Source organism: Cydia fagiglandana, chromosome 4 (genome assembly GCF_963556715.1).
Source record: "Cydia fagiglandana chromosome 4, ilCydFagi1.1, whole genome shotgun sequence".
Classification (NCBI taxonomy): Eukaryota; Metazoa; Arthropoda; class Insecta; order Lepidoptera; family Tortricidae; genus Cydia; species Cydia fagiglandana.
This window is the reverse complement of record NC_085935.1, coordinates 14,445,550-14,461,039: the sequence shown is the minus strand read 5'-3', so window position 1 is coordinate 14,461,039 and position 15,490 is coordinate 14,445,550. Positions and strand designations below refer to the sequence as shown.

The window sequence follows — 15,490 nt, the reverse complement described above, 5'->3', positions numbered from 1 at the left end:
AGATAAGACAACCTTCGGAGGTTGCAGCGTATTATATGTAAGTATTATATTCATAGATTCATTATTTTGGGTATATTACGTGTAGGAATTATTGATTACTGGGAATGGGAAGTAACTACAGCATACTAATTCTTCTGATCTGAGTGCTTCATATATAAAACTACTAGGTAAAACGTTTTGGGTTAATAATTGAAATTATCATTTGATTTTTTTGTTTTCAGCCGAAAACAAGACATCAGCGACCATACGGGTGGGAGAAAGACAACGAAAGCAACGGCTTCCACCTGCAGCTGGCGCCGGCGCCGGCGGCGGCGTGCCGCTTCGCGTCGCTGCAGCACGGCGCGCGGCCGGGCGCCGCCGCGGCCTGGCTGCCGCCGCGCGCGCCGCTCGCCTCGCCCGGCCTCGACAGCCCCCCGGTCTTCCCCTTCATGGGCTTCTCCGCCGAGTTCGGCGACAAACCCTACAACGAGCACCCCGTCACCATCTACCCCGGCCCCAACGTACAGTACGGCCGCCAGTCCCACTCCCCCAGCAATGTTCAGAAAATATCGCCCTCGAATACCAAAAATCTGGAGAGAAACAAACGCGACACCCGATCCGACGGGGAGATGTTGTCGCCGAGGAGCAGAGTGCCTCCGCGGACTCTCGCCGGTTCTATGGAGAGACATAGAGAAGTGTGTAGAGGATCCTCGGAGGAGATAATGGAGATCTGTAAGATGAGAGGTTCGAACCGCAGCAACGATGAGGAGCACTTTTCGGATGACTCGCTGGAGGAGTCGTTCCCGCCCCCGCCGCCCGCCGCCACCACGCCTTCGAAACGCAATTCCATAGCTTGGGAAGTGTCTCTCGATGGTGATGATCCTCTACTCACTCCAGGGAGCACAAAGGTATGTAAAACGTATTGTGAAAACCTATAAATATTAAATTAATTTTAGTAATTTTTTTATTTCTAATTTTTCTATTGTATTTTTGTGTTTGTTTCAAATTTACTTATCATATTAAAATGTATTCTAAAGATTTGTAAATTATGTTTGCAGGTAATAGGAAGACGAAGAAGAAAGTCAGGTGACCAATCACACTCGAGCACTAGTTCGATACCACAGCGAGTGGACGACGAGTGGGGCGAGGAGTACTGGCCGCCGCCGCCGCCGCCGTGCGAGCCGCGCGCCGACCTCGCGTCGCCCGCCTCGCCCGCCTCCGCCTCCGCCTCCGCCTCCGCCTCCGCCTCCGACGCCGACACCGACAGTCGCCGCGCTCAGGACCTCGCCTCCGGCACATACGTCATCCGAAAAGGCAAAAACCGAAAGCAGCTTCCGAGCTTTAACAAAAATACGAACGGCAAACCCGCAAACGCGAGCAGCTTACTTCAAAATCATAGTCTCAATAGAAGTCTAGACACCGACAAATCCATGGACGGCTCGAGTATATCCATTAGCGGGTCGGGATCCGTCGGATCTTACAACTCTAGGCCGAGCTCGGATTTGAGCCTCCCGCAATCGCGATATAGCGTCGACTTGAATTCGAGACTGAGCCGCGAACTGAACACTCCCAATTCGAGATACAGCATAGACCTCTGCTACCCGAATTCGAGGCTGAGCAAGGAGATGACTTCCCCGAAGTCGAGACTCAGCTTAGATCTCAACAACGGCCAGGACAGGTACAACAACCAGGAATATTACGGCCACAGCCCCAAAAGTAGAAAAGTGCCGAGCGAGAGAAATGCGCACTCGTCGAAGGGCAACATCGTCCAAAACAAACTATCGCCGCAGAACAGGTTCACAGATTTTAAAAAGTATTCTTCGACGTTCGATAATATTCAGTCATTAATTAAGGAAGGCAAAGTAGAAGAAACCCCTCCGACGGAGTGTAACGAGACAGTAAACGAGCTGTCTACGGTACCTCCTAACATGGTACGAGTCGTTTCGTTACCGACTCTGGGCGACGGTGAAGTGAGCGCGAGCCGCCAGGCTCTGATCACCACTGTAGAAGAGGAGGAAGAACGCGACCAGGAGAGCGGCGAACACGGCTCCAGCGGCGACACCTCGCCCCTCAGAAAGATCGAGAACAACATTAGCGCTATACTAAGTCAAGGACGGGACCAAAAACATTTTACACCCTATATACCTAAAGACTGGAATATCCATAAGGATGAATACTGTGATGAAGTATCTAAAGATATATTAGAAAACAATTTCCGTTATAGTTCTAGAGAGAGGCAGAAGCGACACGACATACAGAAATCTTCGAGTCACAACGAGATTCAGAATCAGCGATCGATAGACCGGCGCGACCGGTCGTCGGGGCGGAGGTCGAACAGCATGCACAAGTCGACGAGCGCCAAGGACGTGCCGGGCGGGCTGATCCGGCAGCCGTCGTCCTCGGACTCGGCCGTGTCGAGCGGCGGCGACTTCCCGCTGAACGTGCAGATCGTGGAGCACTCGTACCGGCACTACCCGCCGCCGCCGTCGCCGGCGCACGAGCTGGGCCCGCTGCCGCAGACGCCGGAGTCGCCCAAGTTCCCGCCGCTGCCGCCGTCGCCCGTGCAGGAGGTGGACGACGAGTACACCGAGATCATGCAGCCCGCGGACAAGCGGCACGTCAAGAAGGCCGATACTCTGCCGACACCTACCATGGAGTCCAGAAGAAGGTACGTCCTTAATTAATTCTGTATAATTTAAATTATGTTTTGCGCTCATTTAGTTTATAGATGTTGATGTCATATCTGATAACTAATGATGATGATGATCAATTAACTAGCACGCGTAGGTGATTACTTTTAACTATGTCTGTCGTAAAGAATGTAATCCTAATCTTTATAAGTAAACCTACCTACTATATCATAATAGAGAGATATATTTTCTTTTCTATTTATCACAACGGCGGCAAAAAAGCGTAAGGATTGCCTGATCGCCACCTTAGACTTATGGACGATTATAACTCTACTGCATGTCAAGCACTTGACAGGATGTACAATTGTACAAGACTACTTAAGTTAGTATGTAGGAATAATTTTTAAATAGAGATTTACTGACGATTGGTGGACTACATGATTTTGCAATAAAGTTTACGAACCGTCCGTTAATTAAGGTTCGCTTTTGAATTCCAGGCCGTCGGAGCCGCCCGCAGTCCCGCCGCACCGCGACACCACCAACAGCCTGAAGACGCGCTCCATGGAGGCTGGCTACAACAAGAACCGTCGCAGCAGCAACTTCAAGAGCGGCTCCACGGATAGGAGGACGTTGCCGACAGGTAATGCGACAGGATTCATGACTCGCTGTCACGGATCTGATTAGTGTCAGGTCGAATAATCATGTAAGAACCACCACAGCAGCAACTTCAAGAGCGGCTCCACTGACAGGAGGACGCTGCCAACAGGTAATGCGGCAGGATTCATGCCTCGCTGTCACGGATCTGCTTAGTGTCAGGCCGCATACCCATGTAGGATCCGGTCGGATAGGATGCATACGTTCGTCATCTGAGGCCGGGCCTTACTGGCAATAAGAATGGGGCCAATACAGCGGTGTTCGAGCCAATCGTGCAACCTAACGCCACAACGCGATTGGTTGATTTCGCATTACGCGCGCGATTGATCGCAACTAGTTGCGTTAGACTGCACGATTGTCTTGAATTCGTAAGTGACACCGCTGAACTAGCACCAATCTTAGTGCCCGTAAGGCCCGTCCTATGATCAAAGCGGTTAAAGTGCTCACAAATATCTGAACAGTACAGTGCACCTATTGTATGTTAACAGTGCGTGTTAAGATATTTTGGAGCACCTCGGACGATCCGATAATATATATCTGATGGCGACTGTACCTACTCTTAGGTATATTCACAAAGAAAGCTTGTAACTATTTTAGTTTTCTTGCCACAATAACAAAGTCGTTACCGCTTTTTAATTATCTATTATTTTAAATAGTATCATGCCAAATTTCCGAGTTAAATAGTTTCGATATTATAATATCAACCTTATTGAAGAACAAATAGAGTCCAAATTTTAATGACAGGAAGTGAAGTTCAGTACTATTTGAAATTCGTCGTAGTAACATCGCAAAAAGTGCACTTTCAAGCGTGCGCGACGTCACGTATGCTAATCAATTGTAATGTTATCGGTCGGACATTGTACCTATTCAGAGTGTATTCACCTTTTGTCTGTGCAGGTAATGCTAAAGGGAAGTTAAACAGCGTTTAACATAATTATGCGGTATCCTGCGCAAGCATATTTAGCCAAGTTTAGATTTTACCTGTAGGACAATAGATTAATATATTAAGAATAGAAAGGGTGGTAACTCTATACTCTATACATCGGTTTTCTTACAATACGCGAGTTATTTTGTAGTCGAAATCTAGCTAGCGTCAAGTAGCAGAATTTATCAGTATTGCTAGTTGACAATAAATGTCGCGACGAACGAAAACTTATACCCATGTTTATAGTTAGTTAGCATTAGAAAAAAGGTAAGGTGGTAAGGTAAGGTCTTGATGTGATTTTAATTAAAAACACATTTTAAAAATAATCACAGCAAATATGTAACAATAGTCTAATACGATGATTTATATTCTACTGCTTTTATAAGTAATAGTTACTAATTTTAAAAAAGCGTTTTTCAATTAAAAGACAAATGTCAAGATCGCTTACCTTTTTTCTAATGCTAAAAAAACGAACTATAAGACAAGTTAAAATTACATTTAGTAAGAAAAGTAGATACAAAAGGTCTCGTCTTTTGTTAGATGTACATATATACTTGGGATTTTATCAATTTATAATTTAGAATTTGCTTCAGACATGGGAGCGAGCGGCGCCCGGCGGCGCACGCTGCAGCGCCAGAGCCGCGAGGCGCGCGGCCCGCTGCAGACCTCGGCCAGCCTGCCCGAGACGCCCGTGTTCGCGCGCGGCTGCGACGTGCCCCGCACGCCGCCCAGGAACTCCACTGGCCCGCCGAGGAACAACACTATGACCTCCATTCAGTCTATAGGTACACACATATAACTTTTGCTCTATAGTAGACCCGAGTCCATCCTGGAGGAGCTGAAAATCACCACACGGCTCTCTACGATACGTCATGAACGCGCGCTCAGCTTCTTTGGTCATATCATGCGGTTTTAAAAGCACGACGTCTTGGGCCAAATAGAGGGCAAGCGAGCGCGAAGAAAAGCACCCACGAGATGGTCTGATGTTGTGAAGAGGATGGTTGACGGCAACATGAAGTACGTGACCCATATGGCCTATGATCGCACACTGTGGAGACGTTGCATACATGGTTGCGATCCTCAGCAATGAGGGACCGAGGAAGAAGACCCAAACCAAACGGACGATCGCGGTCTTAAAACTTTTCATTCACGCTCGCATGGTTGAAGGTAGGGTGAGAGAGATAGATTCGTCCGTTTGGTTTGGGTCTACTATAATGGCAAATCATAGGTGGATCTAGCTGTAGTCAACCGCCAGCCTGCCCGAGATGCCCGTGTTCGCGCGAGGATGCGACATGCCTTGCACCCCATCGTGGACTCTACTGGCTCTCCCAGGAACCTATGACCTTCATCCATTCTATACGTACACACAGCTGTTTTTTAGTGCTAACAGTCGGTCTCACGCTAAAAACCTTCGATAGGTCTCGCAGTAAGCATCCGCCGCGCCGGCCTGCCCTAGGCGCTCATGTTAACAACCCCGGGCCCGAGGCAACAACTGACTATTGTATAACTACTTCAATAGTATCACACTGATGCGGTTTCGGTACGGTTTCCGAAGCGAGGGCGGAATATCGTGATCTATAGGCTTGAGGCGAGAATAGTTTGACAAATATACAGTCCATTCTATTCGAATCTCAGGCGGCGAAAAGTGGGAATGGAACTATGCTCATTAGTTGACTAATATCATAGAGTAAAGAAGATAAGTAAAGAAACAGTGGTAACTGACGCTAGATGTCGACTACGAAATAACGCGCGTTTTGGTAAGAATACTGATGTATGGAGTTACCACTCTTTCTTTACTTATATTACTCAATGCCAGGGCTCTCCAAACCCCGGCCCGCGGGCCATATCCGGCCCGCGAAGCGTTCCAATCCGGCCCGCCGACAGCGGTCCAATCCGGCCCGCGGGAGCCAGGCTCCAGGAGTTCAACCCTAACAGCAGCAACCAAATACACCAAAACCCTCCCCTGGGCGCCGATGGTGGCCCGCGCGAAAATTCTGAGGCGCAATATGGCCCTCAGGAAAAAAGTTTGGAGACCCCTGCTCTATGCTAATATTAAAGCAACCCTGCACCCCTGCAATAGACAGCAACCCTTTTTTTTAAACGTTGGGGAAATGCGTTTACGCATGCCACCTGGTCCGGGGGAACCAGGAGCGATAACGGTCACGCACTGCTGCGGCGAGGCCATCGAGAGGAACGGTGAAGCGCTTGCTGTTTCACTGGACATCTCGAAGGCCTTTGACAGGGTTTGGCACGCAAGTCTCCTTAGCAAGCTTCCTGCATACGGCATCCCTGCTGACTTTTGTAGCTGACTATCTGATTTCTTGAGTGAACGGTCGATCAGAGTAGTTATTGATGGCTGCTCTTCGGACCTCATGGCCATTGACGCCGGTGTTCCTCAGGGGTCTGTTCTCTCCGCAACCCTTTTCCTGCTCCACATTAACGACATGCTGCAACCCAGCATTGTAGGCTATGCAGATGACAGTACGGTTGTTGAGAGATATTTGGCTAGTGCAGGGGACAGCAGGGAGGATATACGTTCACAGAGAGAGGCCATGGTTGAGCGAATGAACTTGACCCTTAGTCTCTTTTCCCAGTGGGGTGATGACAATCTGGTCACGTTCAATGCCTCCAAAACGCAGACGTGTCTATTTTCCGCAAAACGGAGTCCATTCGACCTGACTCCTTCTTTCCGGGGTGCATCTGTACCTATTGCCGACAGCCTGGAACTCCTCGGCGTGGAGCTGAGTTCAGTCCTCAGCTTCGGCAGCTTCATTGAGTCTAAAGCTCAAACTGCGGCCAGAAAGCTGGGCGTCCTAAATAAGATGAAGCGATACTTCACACCTGGACAGCTTCTAACACTTTACAAAGCTCAAGTCCGGTCGTGTATGGAGTATTGGAGCCACCTGTGGGATGGCTCAGCTAAATACCAACTCGCCGCTTTGGACTCAGTGGAGCGCAGAGCCAGGAGGATAATTGGCGACAAGAAGCTAACGGCTAAGCTTCAGTCTTTGGCCCATCGGCGGAAAGTCGCCAGCCTGTCGGTATTCTACAGGCTGCACTTCGGGGAGTGTGCCCAAGAGCTACACGAGCTTATACCACCGTCCCCATTCTACCATCGGACTTTTAGACGCACGGCCGGTTTCCATCCTTACATGGTAGATATTCCACCAATTCGCACGAAGCGCTTTGCTTCTACTTTCCTTATGCGCACTGCCAAGGAATGGAATTCCCTGCCGGCGTCTATAGTTCCGTGTTCTTATAACCCGGCAACCTTCAAATCAAGAGTGAACAGGCACCTTCTGGGCGAGCTCGCTCCATCGTAGGCCACGTCTACGCCTCGGCTAGTCTGTGGCCATGAGTAAGCCCATTCATAATAAAAAAAAAAAAAAAAAAACGGACTAACCAGTAATAGGACTACCGTCTAAAACCACCAACGAATGCCGACTCCACCTTGTAAAGGAGCGCCGCAGGATCACTATCAGCATTCGACTGCGTACGCCCCCGGCGGCCAGCCCATGGGCCACAGACGATAATACACGGCAACCGTGGCCAAGAGTATGAGGGACGGAAGAATAATATTTGGTTTTGTTCGACAGGGAGCAGTGCGACCCTGGGCGGCTACGGCCGCGGCTCCGTCGTGGGCCCGGCCGGCGTGAGCACGGGCGCCGACCTGCTGCGCCTCGGCGGGCCCCCGCGCGGCTGGTACCCGCGCCAGCGCCACCGGTCAGTATCACTATACTACACCAGGGAGCAGTGCGACCCTGGGCGGCTACGGCCGCGGCTCCGTCGTGGGCCCGGCCGGCGTGAGCACGGGCGCCGACCTGCTGCGCCTCGGCGGGCCCCCGCGCGGCTGGTACCCGCGCCAGCGCCACCGGTCAGTATCACTATACTACACCAGGGAGCAGTGCGACCCTGGGCGGCTACGGCCGCGGCTCCGTCGTGGGCCCGGCCGGCGTGAGCACGGGCGCCGACCTGCTGCGCCTCGGCGGGCCCCCGCGCGGCTGGTACCCGCGCCAGCGCCACCGGTCAGTATCACTATACTACACCAGGGAGCAGTGCGACCCTGGGCGGCTACGGCCGCGGCTCCGTCGTGGGCCCGGCCGGCGTGAGCACGGGCGCCGACCTGCTGCGCCTCGGCGGGCCCCCGCGCGGCTGGTACCCGCGCCAGCGCCACCGGTCAGTATCACTATACTACACCAGGGAGCAGTGCGACCCTGGGCGGCTACGGCCGCGGCTCCGTCGTGGGCCCGGCCGGCGTGAGCACGGGCGCCGACCTGCTGCGCCTCGGCGGGCCCCCGCGCGGCTGGTACCCGCGCCAGCGCCACCGGTCAGTATCACTATACTACACCAGGGAGCAGTGCGACCCTGGGCGGCTACGGCCGCGGCTCCGTCGTGGGCCCGGCCGGCGTGAGCACGGGCGCCGACCTGCTGCGCCTCGGCGGGCCCCCGCGCGGCTGGTACCCGCGCCAGCGCCACCGGTCAGTATCACTATACTACACCAGGGAGCAGTGCGACCCTGGGCGGCTACGGCCGCGGCTCCGTCGTGGGCCCGGCCGGCGTGAGCACGGGCGCCGACCTGCTGCGCCTCGGCGGGCCCCCGCGCGGCTGGTACCCGCGCCAGCGCCACCGGTCAGTATCACTATACTACACCAGGGAGCAGTGCGACCCTGGGCGGCTACGGCCGCGGCTCCGTCGTGGGCCCGGCCGGCGTGAGCACGGGCGCCGACCTGCTGCGCCTCGGCGGGCCCCCGCGCGGCTGGTACCCGCGCCAGCGCCACCGGTCAGTATCACTATACTACACCAGGGAGCAGTGCGACCCTGGGCGGCTACGGCCGCGGCTCCGTCGTGGGCCCGGCCGGCGTGAGCACGGGCGCCGACCTGCTGCGCCTCGGCGGGCCCCCGCGCGGCTGGTACCCGCGCCAGCGCCACCGGTCAGTATCACTATACTACACCAGGGAGCAGTGCGACCCTGGGCGGCTACGGCCGCGGCTCCGTCGTGGGCCCGGCCGGCGTGAGCACGGGCGCCGACCTGCTGCGCCTCGGCGGGCCCCCGCGCGGCTGGTACCCGCGCCAGCGCCACCGGTCAGTATCACTATACTACACCAGGGAGCAGTGCGACCCTGGGCGGCTACGGCCGCGGCTCCGTCGTGGGCCCGGCCGGCGTGAGCACGGGCGCCGACCTGCTGCGCCTCGGCGGGCCCCCGCGCGGCTGGTACCCGCGCCAGCGCCACCGGTCAGTATCACTATACTACACCAGGGAGCAGTGCGACCCTGGGCGGCTACGGCCGCGGCTCCGTCGTGGGCCCGGCCGGCGTGAGCACGGGCGCCGACCTGCTGCGCCTCGGCGGGCCCCCGCGCGGCTGGTACCCGCGCCAGCGCCACCGGTCAGTATCACTATACTACACCAGGGAGCAGTGCGACCCTGGGCGGCTACGGCCGCGGCTCCGTCGTGGGCCCGGCCGGCGTGAGCACGGGCGCCGACCTGCTGCGCCTCGGCGGGCCCCCGCGCGGCTGGTACCCGCGCCAGCGCCACCGGTCAGTATCACTATACTACACCAGGGAGCAGTGCGACCCTGGGCGGCTACGGCCGCGGCTCCGTCGTGGGCCCGGCCGGCGTGAGCACGGGCGCCGACCTGCTGCGCCTCGGCGGGCCCCCGCGCGGCTGGTACCCGCGCCAGCGCCACCGGTCAGTATCACTATACTACACCAGGGAGCAGTGCGACCCTGGGCGGCTACGGCCGCGGCTCCGTCGTGGGCCCGGCCGGCGTGAGCACGGGCGCCGACCTGCTGCGCCTCGGCGGGCCCCCGCGCGGCTGGTACCCGCGCCAGCGCCACCGGTCAGTATCACTATACTACACCAGGGAGCAGTGCGACCCTGGGCGGCTACGGCCGCGGCTCCGTCGTGGGCCCGGCCGGCGTGAGCACGGGCGCCGACCTGCTGCGCCTCGGCGGGCCCCCGCGCGGCTGGTACCCGCGCCAGCGCCACCGGTCAGTATCACTATACTACACCAGGGAGCAGTGCGACCCTGGGCGGCTACGGCCGCGGCTCCGTCGTGGGCCCGGCCGGCGTGAGCACGGGCGCCGACCTGCTGCGCCTCGGCGGGCCCCCGCGCGGCTGGTACCCGCGCCAGCGCCACCGGTCAGTATCACTATACTACACCAGGGAGCAGTGCGACCCTGGGCGGCTACGGCCGCGGCTCCGTCGTGGGCCCGGCCGGCGTGAGCACGGGCGCCGACCTGCTGCGCCTCGGCGGGCCCCCGCGCGGCTGGTACCCGCGCCAGCGCCACCGGTCAGTATCACTATACTACACCAGGGAGCAGTGCGACCCTGGGCGGCTACGGCCGCGGCTCCGTCGTGGGCCCGGCCGGCGTGAGCACGGGCGCCGACCTGCTGCGCCTCGGCGGGCCCCCGCGCGGCTGGTACCCGCGCCAGCGCCACCGGTCAGTATCACTATACTACACCAGGGAGCAGTGCGACCCTGGGCGGCTACGGCCGCGGCTCCGTCGTGGGCCCGGCCGGCGTGAGCACGGGCGCCGACCTGCTGCGCCTCGGCGGGCCCCCGCGCGGCTGGTACCCGCGCCAGCGCCACCGGTCAGTATCACTATACTACACCAGGGAGCAGTGCGACCCTGGGCGGCTACGGCCGCGGCTCCGTCGTGGGCCCGGCCGGCGTGAGCACGGGCGCCGACCTGCTGCGCCTCGGCGGGCCCCCGCGCGGCTGGTACCCGCGCCAGCGCCACCGGTCAGTATCACTATACTACACCAGGGAGCAGTGCGACCCTGGGCGGCTACGGCCGCGGCTCCGTCGTGGGCCCGGCCGGCGTGAGCACGGGCGCCGACCTGCTGCGCCTCGGCGGGCCCCCGCGCGGCTGGTACCCGCGCCAGCGCCACCGGTCAGTATCACTATACTACACCAGGGAGCAGTGCGACCCTGGGCGGCTACGGCCGCGGCTCCGTCGTGGGCCCGGCCGGCGTGAGCACGGGCGCCGACCTGCTGCGCCTCGGCGGGCCCCCGCGCGGCTGGTACCCGCGCCAGCGCCACCGGTCAGTATCACTATACTACACCAGGGAGCAGTGCGACCCTGGGCGGCTACGGCCGCGGCTCCGTCGTGGGCCCGGCCGGCGTGAGCACGGGCGCCGACCTGCTGCGCCTCGGCGGGCCCCCGCGCGGCTGGTACCCGCGCCAGCGCCACCGGTCAGTATCACTATACTACACCAGGGAGCAGTGCGACCCTGGGCGGCTACGGCCGCGGCTCCGTCGTGGGCCCGGCCGGCGTGAGCACGGGCGCCGACCTGCTGCGCCTCGGCGGGCCCCCGCGCGGCTGGTACCCGCGCCAGCGCCACCGGTCAGTATCACTATACTACACCAGGGAGCAGTGCGACCCTGGGCGGCTACGGCCGCGGCTCCGTCGTGGGCCCGGCCGGCGTGAGCACGGGCGCCGACCTGCTGCGCCTCGGCGGGCCCCCGCGCGGCTGGTACCCGCGCCAGCGCCACCGGTCAGTATCACTATACTACACCAGGGAGCAGTGCGACCCTGGGCGGCTACGGCCGCGGCTCCGTCGTGGGCCCGGCCGGCGTGAGCACGGGCGCCGACCTGCTGCGCCTCGGCGGGCCCCCGCGCGGCTGGTACCCGCGCCAGCGCCACCGGTCAGTATCACTATACTACACCAGGGAGCAGTGCGACCCTGGGCGGCTACGGCCGCGGCTCCGTCGTGGGCCCGGCCGGCGTGAGCACGGGCGCCGACCTGCTGCGCCTCGGCGGGCCCCCGCGCGGCTGGTACCCGCGCCAGCGCCACCGGTCAGTATCACTATACTACACCAGGGAGCAGTGCGACCCTGGGCGGCTACGGCCGCGGCTCCGTCGTGGGCCCGGCCGGCGTGAGCACGGGCGCCGACCTGCTGCGCCTCGGCGGGCCCCCGCGCGGCTGGTACCCGCGCCAGCGCCACCGGTCAGTATCACTATTCTTCTTCTTCGTGTTATATACAGCTCCAAAGCGTATGTATCACTGCGACCACCCCTGATCTATTGTGATCGCCACCTACTACAACTCTCGATCCAAACCTGCAACTTCAAACAGCTCTGCTGCAGGGTCTTTTTGATCTCGAGAGACTTTAACTCCTCCGGGCGCAATATGTGTGCGCCCAGGATCGCATTAGGCAAGGGCACTCTGTGAGGATGTGCAAGGGCGACTCCTCTGCCTCCATACAGAGTCTGCCCCGCCCCATGTCACGTTTCCCCATAGTGAGCTGTATCACTATATACACCGACACCACTTTTTGTTATTATTACTGGATAGTAGTCAGACTGGCACCAAATAGGTAGAGAGGTACTTAGGATTTGGGTGGGAGAAGTATTGCTCATATCATAAGAGTCCTATTGTTTTAAAGAGTTATTAGAGTAAACAGTCTCTTGTTTAACTGGTCATATACGGCGAGAAAGATAGCCACAAATCGTTGATAGTGATGCGTGGTGCAACCCTTAGGTAAGGTTTTCCAAACGTTCAAGCAAATCTTAACAAGATAACTTATTTTTCAACGGACGCACTAGAAATACAACTAACTCCCATGTTTTTATAATGACCGTACATTTTACAATCTAAATATTTAGATATTATGAAATCCAAGTGACCCAGTTTTTCAAAACATTCTAAACGTAACCACGAAGACCATACTAACATACGTAAACAGACTAACTAACTTATCATCATTGGCCACATCATCTGTTGTAGATGTTTGTTGCGGCGCTTGTGTGTTTATGAGATCCCGCATCGCCGTTGATGGCTATATAAAGTCCTATAGCAGCGCGGCATTTCTGGCCACATCGATCGCAAACAAAACGCGAGTCCGCGGGAGGTGGTAGAGCACTACGAAGACTTTTCCGCTTAAGGTTTTCCAGCCAGTCATCGTCATGCTTAGCATAATTGTGGTAACCTACCTAACCCCAGTCTGCTTTGGCAGGCCGGCCTCCATCGAGCACCTGGACCGGCTAACCGCGTCGGCGAAGGCCGAGCACGCGCCCTGGGACGGCTCCGGCGCCCGCAAGCCGCTCACGCTGCCCCCCAACCTGACGCCCAAGTTCTTCCACAAGTCCCCCAGAGAGGCACTGCGCAGGGTCACCAGCTTATTAATACGAAAAGGTAAGACGCTTAAAATACTGTCAATTTGTATTTTTCTCTAGATAGCACCTGAGTCGACTAAGGGCTGATTTAGACGGCGCGCGAACTCGCATGCGATTTTAGTTACATTGCGGACTGTGGATTACGTCCAATTCAACCGACCAATCAAAACCCGCAATGGTATGAAATTCGCATGCGAGTTCTCTCATCGTCTAAATCGGCCTTAACTTGGGCGTCATTCAAATGCTAAAAGCCAGTTTGGTTAAATCAAATGTACCTACGGCGATTGGCGTAAGCGTCGAGCATACACGCTCAGAGCGTGCGTTTCCTGTAGGTCATGTTGAGAAAACGGGGTCCCTTTGTTTCCATAAAGTTTTAAGTCACAATATATTGTTTGTCATACTATCGTTAGTCATAAAACTGAAACCGCTAACTTTTCAGGATTTTCGTAAGGTTATTCTATGGAAAGGTTAGGTTAGGTTAGGTTTGTTTTATGGCAATCCTGAAAAGTTACGCGTTTCTGTGAAAAACTAATTATGACTAACGAAAATTCGGACAAACAATAAATTATGACTTAAAACTATTTGGGAAACAATAGAGACCCTGAGAAAACCCGTGGATTTGGGGGGTCGTGATGTAATGTCAAAGTGCCTAGGTACAGTCGGTTCCCTAACTTTTCTATACAATTATGTAGTATGTCAACTTGGGTCTGGTACTTAAGTTACGGCACCGACCGTGTACATGTACGTAATTGATGTAAGTAATAATTTTAGAATTAGGTAGCTTTCGATATAAGCATAGAGAAAAAAATACATACTTAGTGCTCACTCCATACTTCAGTTTTTGTACCTACCAAAACGACTATTATTTTCGTAGTCGACATCTGGCATCGAGTAGCGGAATTATCACTATTGCTGGGTGCGGTGCTAGCTAGTCCTGGAATTCTTGGATGTATAAAATACCAGAACAAAAATAATTAGAAATAAACATACGATGATATTAATAATATTTTGATAAATAGGTAGTTAAGTAGTAAATTTTTGGTGTTCTGACGCGTTTTAGTAACAAAAATACTCTAGCGAGTATCTTACTGAGAAGTCCGAACAAACCTTGGACTGGCAAGTTGTTTGTATTATTTTACTGACTATTTAGTCATGGCACGACCCGGAAAATTAGCCATTGAACCGAACCGACCAAGCGCATTGTTGCTTTGCTTTGATAAGTTAGCTATTATTTCGATATTGTTGTTGTAGGTTTAGTAAGTAAGTAACACTTTATTGTACGGAAGAAAGGAATACAGGTACATCAGTTAGAACATAAATATAGTACAAGGGCGAACTTATCCCTGAGACGACATAATCAATATTTTAATTTATAATTATTTTTCCATATCTGTTCAGCAGAAGTTACAATCTTGTTAGTCTTATTTATTTCATTTGGCCATCAAATTACAATTAATGCACGCTATATACGAGTAGGTATATCTCTTTTTGTTTTCTAGTAAATATTTGATTAAAACTTGAAGTTATCGTAACTCAGTCCAGTCAGTATACTACGCCATACTGTGAATACCTAATTGTTCAAATACAGTTTATAATAAGCTAAAGCAGGGGTTGTCTTGTTTTGCCTAAGCATAGATTTTGTACCCTTGTTTTACTTCAGCTCTGGGTTTGTTATCGTATTTTTTTAAACAGTTCTAACATAAGTTCCATAATCATTTCGCACGTGGTTCCGAAGTTTAAGCCAGACAACGTTATGCGCATATTATAGCGACAGATCAGATCAGCATTTATATGTATGAACAGCAGCTAGGTATTGTTGCAGAAATGAATACCTACTAAATATAGATCAAAGAAATAATTTCGCGGTAAAAACATTATTTAAACGTTTTCGGCGAAGTAAGGAACTACCTCTGTTACTCTAAACGCCACCAAAGCCTTCTAAGAACTAAGAAAATCTTAGGCGCATCGTCAACACCCAACACCTGTCAATAAGATACAATGGAATGCTAGAGGTACGCGTTAAACGAACGTAGGTATGTCGAAATAATCTGTTGTTAATTATACCCATCCAAATGTGTTCCGATGACTAATGACACTACTCTGTTCTGGTAGCCGTTAGACCACATGCGAAGATATGTTCGAACCTAATCGTATATTTTATTCATCCATGTCGTTATTGTGA

General features: G+C 54.9%; 1 protein-coding gene across 1 annotated transcript in view; it reads left to right on the top strand.

The window, feature by feature from the left end:
- LOC134663839 (uncharacterized) overlaps window positions 1–15,490 on the top strand; it is a 193,814-nt gene that overhangs the window by 147,693 nt on the left and 30,631 nt on the right. Inside the window, exons 9-14 of the mRNA XM_063520354.1 lie at window positions 222–887; window positions 1,038–2,647; window positions 3,107–3,249; window positions 4,782–4,973; window positions 7,785–7,911; window positions 13,149–13,327. Coding sequence (XP_063376424.1) covers window positions 222–887; window positions 1,038–2,647; window positions 3,107–3,249; window positions 4,782–4,973; window positions 7,785–7,911; window positions 13,149–13,327 — 2,917 coding nt within the window. The remainder of the gene's footprint in view (window positions 1–221; window positions 888–1,037; window positions 2,648–3,106; window positions 3,250–4,781; window positions 4,974–7,784; window positions 7,912–13,148; window positions 13,328–15,490) is intronic.